Raw genomic sequence first — 15,986 nt, forward strand, 5'->3', positions numbered from 1 at the left:
ATTCCACAAGAACGCTAATGTGATATTGAAGGCCACAGATGAAATTGTAGGGGTCCTGATGTTGGTAAGGGGCGTGGAGAAGCGGCCATGACATATTGTGATTGATAGGTGTTTCATCCAATGAGCTGACCATACACCCTTAACGTCACCAATACATTAGCCAATCGAATGTCTTGTAGCTGACTCCAGACCCTTCTTTGACAGTCTACGGTAAGGGCGCAGAAAAGCGAAACCTCAAAACATGTCGGTCTTCCAGTGACTTTACGTTATATTTCCCACATTTCCAGCATGACAATGAGCGTGTAGGTTTAGACGCTGTGATTGTGCAATTTTGTAAAAGGGTCGACACACGGTAAGGATATTATTCTATCGAACCAGTTGTGCTCATTTTGTGATCGTTTCTCCTGTAACCTTGTTCTGCTGTCAGCAGCATCACACCCTGCACGGGTCATGTCGTGGAATATTCAATATAACTGCAAATTAAGTATATCTGCAAATGAATTAATAAAGTAGTTGCATGAATGGGTTGTGCAGACTAGTGCTTTCTTGATTAATGTAAAGCACACATATATGTGACGTGTGTCTGTGTGTGAATATCTACACATAAACATACGTATATATATGTGTGTGTGTGTGTGTGTGTGTGTGTGTGTGTGTGTGTCTGTGTGCAATGTATTTACACACACACACACACACATACACACACACACACACACACACACATATATATAATAAATATTTGCATGTATATACTTTGTATAGATTTATATATAATTTATATTATATATAAATATTTTATATATAAATAACACATTTTTCTTAAATATATACATGCACGTGTGTGTATTTATATATAAAAAATAATTATCCACAGTACACACACATATATTATGGAAACACAAACTTTTATTTTGGATGCGATTAATCATTGCCCAGCACTAATATATATATATATATATATATATATATATATATATATATATATATATATATATATATATATATATATATATGTGTGTGCGTGTGTGTGTGTGTACATTATATTAATAAAGGATAGACAGAGAGATATTGCTGTAGTTATTCAAGCCCAGTATCAGTTGGGCCTGTCCTCTTATTTATGGAGCATCTTTTGCTTCTGCATCTCTATTGATTAAGCCACAATCTGTTGTTCATGTACAGCAGCTTTACACTCAGTGCATCGATTTTTCTTTCTCTTTTAGAGATGGAAACTCTTATTCCCGTCATTAACAGACTGCAGGAGGTTTTCCTCACAGTTGGAGCCGAGGTCATCCAGCTTCCTCAGATCGTAGTCGTGGGATCACAGGTGAGTCATTCATCTAACAGTGAATAGTTTGAATTTGCGCCTCTATGCAGTGCATTGAAATGGAAACCATCACTACGTAAGGTATGATCTCTGTTTTGTGATAGTACATGATGCCGACGTGTATTTTCCCTGTGAAGTCAAGTATATGCTCTGTTTGTGTCTCTAAATAAACCTCCAGAGTAGTGGAAAGAGTTCAGTATTGGAGAGTTTGGTTGGACGAGACTTCTTGCCCCGAGGTTCAGGAATAGTGACGCGGCGCCCTCTAGTGTTACAGCTGGTGAATGTGCCATCGCTGGAGGAGAGGCGCAAACAAGACAACGGTAACAGCCTACAAATGTCTCTACAGGATTTATCAGAGCTGTATTCTGTTGACTGATTGTGTCTCCAAAATAGTGATATCTCTAGACAATATCTCACCCTGGACCATAAAACCAGTCTTATGGGTACATTTTTTGAAATTGAGATTTATACATAACCTAAAAGCCGAATAAATACGCTTTCCATTGATGTATGGTCTGTTAGGATAGGACAATATTTGGCCGACATACGACTATTTGAATCTGGAATCTGAGGGTGCAAAAATATCTAAATATTGAGAAAATCGCCTTTAAATTTGTTCATTTATGTTCACGATTGTGCTGCATTCACTCACAAAAATAAATTTGAGATATATTTATGATACAAAATATCTTCATGGAACATGATCTTTACCGTACTTAATATCCTAATGATTTTTGGCATAAAAGAAAAATCGATCATTTTAACCCATACAAAGTATTGTTGGCTATTGCCACAAAAATACTGTACCTGTGCAACTTATGACTGGTTTTGTGGTCCAGGGTCACATATATCTCTAGACAGTATTTTTGGGCATCATAGGCAAGGTTTTATGACATGGCCGGAAAGTTTTAAATATATTGGAAAGGAGTATTTCACACAAGAACACGTCTAGCACATATTAACTTGCTTTGCATGCTTTAATATAGAAGTAAGTCAAAAAATGTTCTTAAAGAAAAGAAAACAACATTTAAGAAATGTTCTTCTGGGTTCAGTACAAGACACTTCATGAGAATACAGTGCTTAGCATAAGTAAACACACCCATGCTAAAGTTGACTAAAAAAGAGGAATAAAAAATCCTCTTTTGGAAATTGATCTTAATGCATTAATTAAAAAAATGAGGAAAACTCAAACCTTTAAGGACACCAATTTTCTTTGTGAATGAATAATGTATCGTAAATAAATAAATGTTCTTCCTTAAAATACAGGGTGCATAAGTCAGGACACCCCTATGTTAAATTCCCATAGAGGCCGGCAGATTTCAATTTTTAAAGGCCAGTTATTTCATGGATCCAGGATATGGATGGGCATTCGATTATATTTTCTTAGTGGATCGTCGGGAGAATTAACGATTGACTATCGATTAATCATAAATTCATTATTTATTTAACTTTTTTAATTTTAATTTTTAACTTATAAGTGAACCTCAAGGAACATATTAAACTTCATGTCACGACCCCTTTAACGTCTGCTCACTGTGACGTATTCTGATCTTTCAGTGAATTTGTGCCTAATACGCTTACAGTAACTTTTCTTCCTAACACTCTCTCTGCTGTCCTTTCTTCGCTTTCTCAGGAAATGGAGCTAAACAAAACTCTCAAAACACCTATCCAGGTCTCTGCTTTCCAACACACGTTCGTCTGCATGATCTGTCCTGGTGTGGTGCCCACCCCACAGCACTTGCGTCATCATCTGTTTTGTAAATGTCATTCTTTTAAAACCTATATTGTTTTCCCATCTGTTGTTTTTTTTTTTTTAAGTGAAAAAACTGGTATTGTTTTTACTGCTACTGTTTCCACTCTGAGACTAGAGCAAATGCACGTTTGGTTGGTTTTGTACTCGTGTGTCCGGCCACTGTAACATTTCTGGTTGAATATTGATTTTACAATTTGTTCACTTCAGTTCACTTTGCTGTGAAAGCCTGCAAAATGCTTTTATTCTGTTGAGGTCTTTCATGGAAAGAGGGTTTCTGCAGATTCAGTGTCATTAATATTGATTCGTATTGTGTTGTGTTCTTGTTATTCTCTCTCTCATTCTGTCTCATCTTCTAAAGGTATCAAAGCAGAGGAATGGGGCACATTCCTTCACTGCAAAAACCAGGTAATTACAAAAGCTAGAGTTCTTGTTTGACACTAAAGCCCTATTCGGACTGGACTAGTTTTAATGGAGGACGTTATAAACATTGGTGTTTCACAGGCGTATTTTGTGATTTTAATCCTGTCCGAATCTGCCATGTCTGTGTTTTTCTCACATAACCTCAGTAAAAAATCCAGGGAAAATCACCTACTGGTTTTGGGAGATCTCATCCTGTTCGAATGCGAATGTCTGTGATTGCCGATATTGTATTATACTCCTTTCGTCCTTGCACACGGAATTTGCGTATTCGTTTTTTCGTTGTCGTGATTCGGTGGCTCTGAATTGTCAAAACGCCATTCAAACTGCTTGCTACGGATGCGGAAAACGCAAAAAAATCTAACCCGGTTTCGAATTTTTTTATGACAGACGAAAGTTTCAGAGTCAGTGTGTAAGCATGATTGACATAAAATGAGGTCGTATTTATTTTTTAACGTGCGAAAATTTCGGACGCGAATTTCGGACTTAGTCCTTGGGCCCTATTTTAACGATCTGAAACGCAAGTATCAAACGCGAAAGGGCGGATCTCGCAAATCTCGCTTGTTCCACGGCGGATTGCTATTATAACGGCGGGTTTGCCAGCGCATGCCAGGAGCAGTTCACAGCCGAGGAGACCGACGTCATAAGGGCCGTAAAACACAGAGAAGTGACATTGGGGATTATAGGAGAAACCCACCCAAATTAGCTTCGGTTAAACAGGCGTATAATAATTTGGGTAAATATGTAAGCTAGATTTATGCCTGTTTTTTTCACATCTTCACGGACACAACAATGATTTTCACTTGTGTGTTAATATGTTTCCTTGTAATAATGTATGATTTGCAAAAATGAAAACTGCTGCGTCTGTTTAGATTAGAGAATCAAAGTGTATGCGCGTTGTTCACACGCTACATAATGGCCAAGCATGCGCCCTTAAAATACCATATGACTAACACGCAACGCGGCACTGTCTTTAGACGAGGTTTTTCCTGGTCAGTGGTGGAATTGTTTTCTAAAACTGGAAAATAGCGCCAGGGAACGTTTGCGCCGGATCACGCCGACGTGTGTCTGTGGAGGGAAAAGTCCGCTGTGCGCGGGTGCAAAATAGGAATGATACATGCGTCGTGTACAAAGTCAATTGCGCTGGGTGCAAGATAGGACCCTTTATGTGTTTTTTGACCTATCTGAACTACCGTTTGTGCACCAATCTTTTGCATGCTTTCATTTAATTTAATTTCAATGTTGATGGTATCCGACCAAGAAATAAAATGATAAAATGAATCGATTAATAAATAGCAAAATCGCAGAAACTGCGAAGACTGCCCATTTTAATATAATTGTAAGATGCGTGTCTACATTTCTCTGCTCATTTATGTGGGTTTATTATGAACAGCCACTTCTATACACGCACGTGAAGTTTATATAAATAGGGTGTTAATAATCAATTAAAATGATATCAATGAGTAATTCATTAAAAAGCATTTACGTCATACGTCAGAACATGACCTTCTGTAACGCCCACGTCTAGAAAACACACACTCTGTAATAAACACGGAGATAGTCCCATCCGAATCCCTACATGAAATCACAGACATCGAGTGATACGAACTGTAACTCAGTCATCATTTAGAAAACTAGTCCAGTCCGAATAGGGCTTAAGTTTAAAAAAAGGGGGTCATTCAGAACACTTTTAAACCAAGCTAGTTATCACGGCGACTCTATAAAGACTTTGTTTTTTCTTTGCTCAGATTCTCACAGATTTCAATGAAATCCGGAAAGAGATTGAGGATGAAACCGATCGCAATACCGATAATAAGGTGCAGTGGAAGCATGGCACACATCAGTGTTTCGTACAGTACATACACACACTTGTCATACCATTTGAAGGCCCGGATTTAAATGATCTCATTTAGTTGTTCTCTTTTTCCTCCTTAGGGCATCAGTCCAGAGCCCATTTACCTGAAGATCTATTCCCCAAACGTGCTCAGTCTGACGTTGGTTGACTTGCCTGGCATCACTAAGGTAACAACAACGACTGTGCATGTTATTTTGCCATGTAATGCAAACAAACTCATTTCCTTTAGGATAAAAAAATGGAAGTATTATATTCTATTTTATCTCTTAAAAATTAAATTCTGTCAGTTAAACATGTTATTTATGTACAATTATTTATTTAAAAAATAAACTATATTAGAGCCTAAGACACTAACATTTTTACAGTAAAATAAATCAATAATTATTTAATTGAATAAAGTTGTAATGTATTATTTTCACAAGGATACAGATGCTGTGCACAAGAGGTCAGTAAGTGAAGTGATTAAAAAACATGGATGAATGACAAAATAAAAAGTATGATATGCTTGATAGTACTAAAAAGAGTTATCAAAAGCGCAGTATACTGCGCAAGAGAAGTTAATTCGGTACTTGACATTAGAGGTCGACCAATAGTGGATTTTACCGATAACGATAGCTAGGTTGGGCCATACTTGCCGATAACCGATTAATGAACCGATCGTTTTTAAAATTGATACTGGATAAAAACAAACATAACACTCCAAGTAAAACAGTGCTGAACTTTATTATAAAAATAAAAAAAACTGTATTGAACCATGAAAACATGCTAAATTAAATAAATATATAAATGTGAATAAATATTTAAGTCAATAAAAGACATTCATTCAAACTGAAACAAAAAGTAATACTCTAAATAACAAATAAAACCAGTTACATTCAAAATTTAACTATTTAACTGTTCTTTTCAAGCCAACTTAATTAATAAAAAAGTAACAAAATTTGTATTTAAGTGAAGATGAAAAAAAAAAAAAATAACCGAAATCGAATGCTTTTCTGATTCGTTTATGTTTCTGTCGGCTGTATGAACATATCAGTTTGCTTACGTCTCTAGCTTTAAATATGCAACTTCTCTGCATATTTAATGCATAAAAGTGACCAGCTGGATATGAACTAATGCAAATATAGAGGTAACAATTGTGACATTAAACATTCGGGTCGGACTTACGTTTATGTTTGTCAGTGTTTTAACCGCTTGAGGTACTACTAATGTTCAACCTCTCAGCCTCGAAGGCAAACAAACATACTGTTGTGCTGTTCTTTCTCTACTAATGCAGCATTTAGTCAACAAATGTATCACTTTATAATGATATGACAATGTACTGTATACATACATTTGAGCTGTCGGTGCTTTAAACGCGGATCTGATGTCGCGCTCTCCACGCAGCATGTGCTCTCAGTGCAGCACGCAGAATCACGTGTCGAAATAAACAACACGAGGCACGAGTTTTTATTACACCTCTAGAGGCCGCTCTTGTACTGCATCATGCCAGCAGACCCTTCTCAGCTCTTACACTGTGTAATGAATGACAGCGCGCGCTTCTCAGCCGCTCCAGCAATGGACGCAACCAGGAAATACTATCGGTATATATTTTTGCCGATAACGATAGTTCCACCAGTCAACAATCGGTGCCGATTAATCGGCAAAACCGATGAATCGGTCGACCTCTACTTGACATACTGACCGCTGTCAGACTGCCTGTACTGTGCGGGCGAGAACTGAGTTGTATTCCTTTCTAGGCTTATTACGATTGAACGGTTAAATACACACATACTTATTTTTTAAATGTCCGTCTTGGCTGTAATGTCTTAAGTAAATAAACAATTTGGGACCTGTGAGTATTTGGGACATTGTCAGTATTGGAGGTCTTAAAGTGACAGCAACCTAATATCCCCGTTCCTGTCAGTGTCTTTAATGTTAATCAAACAACAACAGGAAAACCTAAACTTAAAGCACTGTTTGTATCTGTTTCTTTGCTCTTATTTTATTACTGACTGATTACTTGATTACTTAAATAATTTGTACTTATTTTAGACAAGTATTTGTTTTGCTTATAAGGTTTTGGTCATATTACTACTGTAAGTGATCATGTTATTAAAGCTAAATAGTACACCGTTAGACTAGCCCAATTACTGTAGCTATATAATTGCATTATAATAAAAAAATAAAAATAAAAAATATCAGATTTGTGAAGACTCAGTAAGGCTGAGTTGCACTCAAAATCCCCCTTTCCAAGTATGACAAAAAAATAAAATTATACTAAATTAATGCACAATCATCGAAAGTCAAATCCAGTGTCTAGTTCTTCCTAATATGAAATGAAATTAAAATCAGCGCTGAAATCACAGACCGTGAGGAAAATACTCTTAACTTTAAGCAGGGCTTATATGGAAATCTTCTGTGTTGGTAGAAAGCTTTATAGACCACATACACACCTTTCACCTTTAACCTTTTAGTGCTTAATCCGGTTCTGAACACACACAGCTCAGTAATTTACAACGCATTAAAAAACATTCAACACAGTGTGTACGGAAACGAACTGAACAGCTAGTTGCACAACGAGAGATACTGTATGAGAGACGAGAGATACAGCTCTGGAGCACGTTAAAATGCGTTCAGATGGGTGAGTTCAATACAATAGCAGCACCTTTATTCCCCTTAAACATTAATAAAGCAGTGTTAGCAAAAACATATGTGGCACACTTTATCATTTTCCAAATGCTCCGGTCAGTTTGGGTGAAAACCTGATTGTCATATCGATACGATGATGTATCGCCACATGCTCTTTGCCGAGATGAGCACCGATACGGCTTCTGTAGCAATTCCACAGAGCGTGTGCAGACTAGTGGACTGTGCTTAATCTGAATACAAGAACAGCGACATTTAAAAATGCAAGGTTTATGAAATTAATTAATGTAATACTGTATTAAAAATATATATGCTACCTAGGTTTAAGAAGGCGTGTGAGCAAATATAATAGGATTGCCTGATATCAAGAGATGTAATACAGCAAATCTGTGTTCATTCATGATGAGGCTTGTGTTATTTTCTGCTATGAAATCTATGAGCAAAATGTCCGTGATTAATTGTAATAAATCCAAATATCTCGACTGTAACGTCTGCATTTGTGATTCCCTAATAAATGCACTTGCGCAACAAAAGTTTTTTCAATTATCATCTGGAAATGTTGAAATAGTGGGTATAATATATTACTGTGTTTCAGCTTTTATAAGTGTAGTTGATTTGTATAAGGACTTTATAACGGATAATGATTGTATAACTTACCATTGTGACTTTGTTGCTGATACACAGCCCTAATATTAAGCGATTGTGAAGTGAAATTGTGGCAATCACCATTGCTCTCCATACAGTACTTCACATTCCCGTCCAGTAGGGGGCAGAAATGCGGCATCCTACTTCTTTTGATGTTTTATGGGTGGTTGGCAAACCAATGGAAAAGATGCATTTCTGCATTATGGTGTGACCACATTTGTGACATTTTCTGCAAAAAACCCCCCCCCAAAACACTGTGATGTATGAAGCACAACTCAGAAGTCACTTTCAAACCAAGCAGATTTGTTTTGGTCAAAGCAGCAAATTTGCATGAAAACCTTGAACCCATTGTGAAATCTTGTTTGGGGAAATCATTCGCCCTCACTCAGAATTGAAATATCTGAATTTCGTCCGAAGAACGTCTCGGTTACGTATGTAACCCTCGTTCCCTGAGTACAGGGAACGGAGACGTACGTCGGGTTCCCCTGACGAATTGGGATCACGCTAGGGAGCCTATTACCTTCGAGAACTAAACAAAAAGCCAATGAACATTGGCATGCAACATTTGCATTCCGCGGACCCGCCCGTCAGCGCGGGTATAAAAGCCGGAAGTAAACATTGCATCATCGCTTTTCGCTGAGGAGCCGAAGTAACGGACCCCTGCGAAGGTGCAGCCACATGGCAAAGGGACGTACGTCTCCGTTCCCTGTACTCAGGGAACGAGGGTTACATACGTAACCGAGACGTTCCCTTTCGTCCAGGGAACTCCGACGTACGTCGGGTTCCCCTGACGAATTGGGATCCCTAATAAAACGCCATGGTGCTGGCCCCTTCCAGTGCCCAGCTAAGCCGCCCTACAGCAGTTTTTTCAATAAATTTCGGGGGCTGCTAGGAATCCACTGCTGTTCCGCAAGACCCACACAGAGGACATTGGATAACACTGGGAAGCGTGCCTCAACCCCCGGGGGGGGAGGCACACTACGGAAAACCAGGATGCCTGATCTGGCCTGGAATACTCATATGAATTCACATAGTGAACATATGGAGTCCCTGAGATGGTCCCAACCATTGGAATTGGGAGCGCATACAACAAGAACGACGGCGCGAGTCCGTCGGGGAAGACACGGCTGGACTGCACGTGGCAAAAACCGGTACACAAGACCACTGAACACCCAGTCTGCTACGACTCTAGCTAGAGGAGCAAACCTGGCGCCGGGCGGTCCGCTACGCCGGGCGCCGGGGGGTTGATGGAGGAGCTCAACGAGGTTACCACTTAGGGGCCAGCGGAGCGGAAGAGACGCACTTATCTGATTACAGAGTGGCGCAGCAAGCCGACACAACCTATTCCCTCGACCCACTGGACGAAGCCAGAACCCGGGAGGAAACCGGTTCCACACGGAGGTTATAGAACCTAGCAAACGTGTTAGGTGTCGCCCAGCCCCCAGCTCTACAAATGTCTGTCAGCGAGGCGCCTTGAGCCAACGCCCAGGAAGCGGCAACCCCTCTAGTTGAGTGAGCGCGCAACCTGGGGGGACAAGGCTCACCCTGAGCCTCATAGGCTCGGGTGATGGCATCCACTATCCAGTGGGCTAACCTCTGCTTGGAGACGGCCTTCCCCTTCTGCCGGCCTCCGTAACAGACAAGGAGCTGGTCTGAGGTCCTGAAGCTTTGCGTTCTGTCAACGTAACACCGCAAGGAGCGGACGGGACAGAGAAAAGCTAGGGCTGGGTCTGCCTCCTCCTGGGGCAGCGCTTGCAGGTTCACTACCTGATCTCTAAACGGAGTGGTAGGAACCTTGGGTACATATCCGGGGCGGGGTCTCAGTGTTACATGGGACAGGCCCGGCCCGAACTCTAGGCACGATTCGTCGACCGAAAATGCTTGCAGATCCCCGACCCTTTTAAAAGAAGCCAATGCTAACAGGAGCGCTGTCTTAATAGACAGGATATCAAGCTCTACTGTCAGCAAAGGCTCAAAGGGAGGACTCTGGAGAGCTCTCAGTACCAGAGTCAAGTCCCAAGGGGGTACAGAGTGTACAGGGCGAGGAGGGTTCAACCTCCTAGCACCCTTCAGGAATCTGATGACCAGGTCGTGCTTTCCCACCGACTTATCGTCAACTGCATCGTGATGCGCCGCAATGGCAGCGACATACACTTTGAGGGTTGAAGGGGACAGCCTACGCTCCAACCCATCTTGCAGGAAAGAAAGCACAACGCCGATCGGGCAAGTTCGGGAGTCCTCCTGACGGGAGGAGCACCAAGCGACGAACAGGTTCCACTTCAACGCATAGAGGCGCCTCGTAGAGGGGGCTCTAGCGGAAGCGATAGTGTCTACCACTGCCTGTGGCAGACCACTCAGAACCTCCGCGTCCCGTCCAGGGACCAGACATGGAGTTTCCAGAGGTCTGGACGCGGGTGCCGTAGAGTGCCCCGTCTCTGAGAAAGTAGATCCTTCCTCAGAGGAATCGGCCAAGGAGGGGCTGTCGAGAGGAGCATAAGTTCTGGGAACCAAGTCCTGGTGGGCCAGTACGGCGCCACTAGCAAGACCTGCCGCTCTTCCTCCCTGACCTTGCACAGAGTCTGCGCAAGAAGGCTCACTGGGGGGAACGCATATTTGCGTAGGCCCCGGGGCCAGCTGAGAGCCAGGGCGTCCGTGCCGAGGGTCCCCTCGGACAGGGAGTAAAACCACTGGCAATGGGTCGTGTCCGGAGAGGCGAACAGGTCGACCTGCGCCGCTCCGAAGACACTCCAAATCAGCTGGACCGCCTGGGGATGGAGTCGCCATTCTCCGGGCAGGGGGGTGAACCGTGAAAGCTCGTCGGCCACACGGTTGAGAGCCCCCGGCACGTAAGCGGCATGAAGCGACCTCAGATGCTTCTGACTCCATAGGAGGAGGTGGGAGGCGAGTCGCGACATACGACGGGAGCGTAGACCACCTTGACGGTTGATGTACGCAACGGTCGCAGTGTTGTCCGTACGGACCAGTACGTGCTTGTGTCTGAGAACCCCTACGAGGCGACACAAAGCTAGACGTACTGCTTGCAACTCCAGGCAGTTGATGTGCCAATGCAGCTGGGGCCCCGTCCACAGACCCGAGACTGCATGCCCTTTGTACGTGGCCCCCCACCCCGTGGCAGAGGCATCTGTGAAAACCACAGCATGCCTGGAAACCTGGATCAGGGGCACTCCAGCCCGAAGGAACGCAGGGTCCGACCACGGGGAGAAGGTTTGGCGGCAGTGCGGGGTCACTTGGACCCGGAACGTGCCACTCTGCCACGCCCACCTGGGGACTCGATCGTGAAGCCAGCGCTGTAGCGGTCTCATATGTAATAGGCCGAGCGGTGTAATCGCCGCTGCGGCCGCCATATGCCCCAGGAGCCTCTGAAATTGTTTCAGTGGAACCGCTGTCCTGCCTCGAAAAGACCTGAGGCAGGTGAGCACTGACTGGACGCGCTCCTCTGTGAGGCGCGCAGTCTGGGCGACCGAGTCCAGCTCCATACCGAGATAAGAGATCCTCTGCGTGGGGCAGAGTTTGCTCTTGTCCCAGTTGACCTGAAGACCCAACTGACTGAGATGCCGGAGCACCATGTCCCTGTGTTCGCACAGAACATCCCGAGAGTGAGCTATAATAAGCCAGTCGTCGAGGTAATTGAGGATGCGAACGCCTTGCTCTCTCATGGGAGCAATGGCCGCCTCCGCGACTTTCGTGAAGACACGGGGGGACAGGGCCAGCCCGAAGGGTAGGACTCTGTACTGATACGCTCGACCCTCGAACGCAAACCGCAGGAACGGTCTGTGTCGAGGAAGTATCGAGACGTGAAAGTAAGCGTCCTTCAGGTCGATTGCTGCAAACCAATCCTGGGGACGGATGCATTCGAAAATGCGCTTCTGCGTGAGCATCTTGAAGGGGAGTTTGTGCAGGGCCCGATTCAAGGAACGCAGGTCCAGGATCGGTCGTAACCCACCGCTTTTCTTGGGTACAATGAAGTAGGGGCTGTAAAACCCGGACCTCATCTCGGCAGGAGGGACCGGCTCGATCGCGTCCTTCGCCAGCAGGACATCGATCTCTTTCCGCAGGACAGGGGCATCCTCTGACCGCACACGGGTGAAGAAAATGCCCCTGTACCTGGGAGGCCGGCGAGCAAACTGAATTGCGTAGCCGAGCCGAATGGTGCGGAGGATCCACCGGGACGGAGCTGGAAGCGCTAGCCAGGCCTCCAGGAACCGAGCGAGTAGACCCACCCGAACCACCGGCGTACCCGCGGAGGGGCAGCAGGGCGGGGGACAGGGACCCGGCTCCAGCGACGACATGGCGACCGCGAGCGGGGTCTGGGCGCAGGTACTGACACCTACCTGTCCACACCGGGGGGCAGACAGCAGAGAGGGTTCTTCGTGTACCCTCTGCTGCGGGCCGCCCCGTGGCGAGGGGAGGGGGAGAGACGAGGAACGAGGCCCTGACTCCTCGTAACCCCGTCTCTGCGCCTCCGTGGCCAGCCGCAGGCCGGGGCGACGCGGAGGGTTCCGCGAGGCCGCTACCCGCAGGCTGGGGAGAGGGGAGCGGGGGCCGTGTCGCACTGAAACGACACGCGCCGCCGCTGCGACCCTCTCGCACGGGGGAGACTGCGTGCCCGACAGTCTCGGCCGTGGATGACCTGGAAAAGGATGTTTCGGAAACTGCTCTTTTATTGAGAAAGTGGGTACCACTGACTGTGTCAGTGGCGGAACAAAAACAAAACAAGGATTCTCCACCCGGCCCTCCCCCGGGGGAAGGAGGCGAATAGGGACCGCCTCCCGCAGAGCAGCAACATCCTGATCCAGGTCGCCCGCATCAGGAACGACGCCCACCTCTCTTCTTCCTGGAAGGTGCAGGTGGCGTCGGAGCGGGCTGGGCCGCCCTCTTACGGCCCGACCTCCGTCCCCCAGGCTGAGGCTGCTGGCCTGGAGGGGGAGCGGCCGCAGGAGGACGACCTCGGCGACGAGCGGCCGGAGGCTGTGCAGCAACAGGAGTCGGGCCAGCAGCGGCCTTCCTCCTGTGCAGGACATGCCGCATAGCTTCCGACTGCTTCTGGGCGGCGGAAAACTCTTGGGCCAAGTTATCCACCGCCTCGCCGAAGAGGCCCCCTTGGGACACGGGGAAGTCGAGAAGTTTGTTCCTCTCGGCTTCCCGCATATCCGCAAGGGTGAGCCATAGGTGGCGCTCCTGGACCACAAGTGTGGACATCGCCCGACCCAGCGAACGTGCGGTAACCTTCGTCGCCCGTAGAGCGAAGTTAGTCGCCGCACGCAGCTCCTGCAGCAAAGCTGGGTCGGGACCACCCCCCTGCAGGTCATGGAGTGCTTTGGCCTGGTGGACCTGAAGCAGAGCCATGGCATGCAGGGCGGAGGCGGCGTCTCCACACGCCTTATAGGCCTCCCCGGTTAGACCCGAGGAGAACCTACAGGCGCGGGAGGGGAGTGAAGGGGCACCCCGCCAGGTGGAAGCGGTCTTCGGACACAGTTGCATCGCGATAGACCGCTCCACTGGGGGGATTCCCTCGTACCCGTGCGCCGCCCCGCCGTCAAGGGTGGTGAAGAGGGAGGGGCGAGGAGGCCCCCGCCGGTACGCCAGAGGCGCCGACCAGGACTTCCTCAACTCCTCATGCACTTCAGGGAAGAAGGGCACTGGAGCGGTGCGCGGGGCATCCGCACGCACCGCAGCAGGCCAATCATCAAGCCGCGAATGCGAGGGCCCGGGCGGAGGGTTCCACTCGAGTCCCACATTCGCGGCCGCCCTTTCGAGCATGGCAACCACTTCGGGATCAGCGTCAGCCGCAGCCACCGCACCCGAAGGGGGTGGAGCCGCTGACTCCTCACCCGAAGATGATTGCGCCTCTTCCGATGCCGCGATAGACATCTGATCCTCCGGGGGCGCTCCAAAGGAAACAACCGGAACCGTGCGGGACGGCCCCGGAAGTTCCCCCGGAAGCGCCGCTGGCAGCGAGCTGCTAGAGGAGTGGGAAGCTCGCGAGGATGTTTCACCACACGAGACATTCCGCACTGTAACCCTCATACGCTCACCAACGGGAATGACCGAAGTAGCCGCCTGTCGAACTGAACCGACAGACGAACTAGATCGAGCATTCTCCGAAGGGACTCCCCCATATTTCAGGGATCTTAGTCTCGAGCGGAGCGTCGCGATGGCCATGCTCCCACAGAGAGAGCATGACTCATCCAACAACGCTGCCTCAGCATGCCTTAAGCCCAAACATGCGAGACAGTGTTGATGGCCATCATCCGGAGGGAGAAGTCTACCACATCCAGAAACGCACGGGTGAGTCGACATCCTGAAAAGGACGCGAAACACCCGCCAGCTCTTTTAGATAGAAAAAGAGAGAGAGAAAAACAAGAGAGAGAGAGAGAGAGAGAGAAAACGCCGAAGCGCCGAGGGACCACCGCAGCAGACAATCGGGGGAAAACTGCAACCCTTTGCTGCCGAGGGCGAAGATCGCTGCACCGCGCCGTCACACCAGCGATTCTGCTCTCCAGGTAATCGATCTGTTTGTTCTCCAGAAGGCTTAGCTTGAAGTCAGGAATACTGAGGCTCCGAAGCGAAAGGCGATGATGCAATGTTTACTTCCGGCTTTTATACCCGCGCTGACGGGCGGGTCCGCGGAATGCAAATGTTGCATGCCAATGTTCATTGGCTTTTTGTTTAGTTCTCGAAGGTAATAGGCTCCCTAGCGTGATCCCAATTCGTCAGGGGAACCCGACGTACGTCGGAGTTCCCTGGACGAAAGGGAACTGTAAATATGTTCTCTTTTAAAGATAAAATAACTGAAATCCATTCGTTCATTCACCCATTCAATCTTTGTCACATGATATGATGTTTTTTTGTGTAGGTCCCGGTTGGTGACCAGCCTGAGGATATTGAGACTCAAGTCCAAGAGATGATTCTGTCCTACATCTCCAACCCCAACTCCCTCATCCTGTGTGTCTCTCCTGCCAACTCTGACCTCGCCACATCGGATGCCCTGAAACTGGCGCGAGAGGTGGACCCGGACGGTGAGCGACATGCAGAGAAGTCCAGATCTCATCATTGCACCATTGAATGGCATTGTGGGAAGGGAATGTAGTGATTGTCTGTTGCGCTCAGGTCACAGGACGCTGGTGGTCGTGAGTAAGCTGGATTTGATGGACGCGGGGACAGATGCTCTGGAGGTGCTGCTGGGTCGCGTCATACCAGTCAGACTGGGCATTATTGGTGTGGTTAACAGGTCAGTTGCTTTAAACATTTGTTAAAAATGCAAAAAATTATTTGTATTTTCCCCAAGGCAGATTAGAAACATTAAATGAACATTTTAAATGCAACTTTAGATGCAAAATGTAACC

The 15,986-nt window shown here is 46.4% G+C and overlaps 1 protein-coding gene across 7 annotated transcripts in view; it reads left to right on the top strand.

Moving 5' to 3' along the window:
- The window catches only part of LOC307012134 (dynamin-1-like protein), a 40,433-nt gene that overhangs the window by 2,050 nt on the left and 22,397 nt on the right, over window positions 1–15,986 (top strand). The window contains exons 1-9 of one of the 7 annotated variants that reach the window (XM_079638430.1): window positions 182–352; window positions 1,221–1,324; window positions 1,503–1,644; window positions 2,958–2,996; window positions 3,436–3,482; window positions 5,243–5,311; window positions 5,430–5,516; window positions 15,497–15,659; window positions 15,751–15,871. In XM_079638430.1, coding sequence (XP_079494556.1) covers window positions 1,223–1,324; window positions 1,503–1,644; window positions 2,958–2,996; window positions 3,436–3,482; window positions 5,243–5,311; window positions 5,430–5,516; window positions 15,497–15,659; window positions 15,751–15,871 — 770 coding nt within the window. In that variant the 5' untranslated portion in view covers window positions 182–352; window positions 1,221–1,222. Of the gene's footprint in view, window positions 1–117; window positions 353–1,220; window positions 1,325–1,502; window positions 1,645–2,957; window positions 3,082–3,435; window positions 3,483–5,242; window positions 5,312–5,429; window positions 5,517–15,496; window positions 15,660–15,750; window positions 15,872–15,986 lie in introns of those variants that run through there. The other 6 variants (XM_079638436.1, XM_079638432.1, XM_079638435.1 and 3 more) reach the window with 6 other exon arrangements.

This window comes from Phoxinus phoxinus (genome assembly GCF_949152265.1).
Source record: "Phoxinus phoxinus genome assembly, chromosome: 15".
NCBI lineage: Eukaryota > Metazoa > Chordata > Actinopteri > Cypriniformes > Leuciscidae > Phoxinus > Phoxinus phoxinus.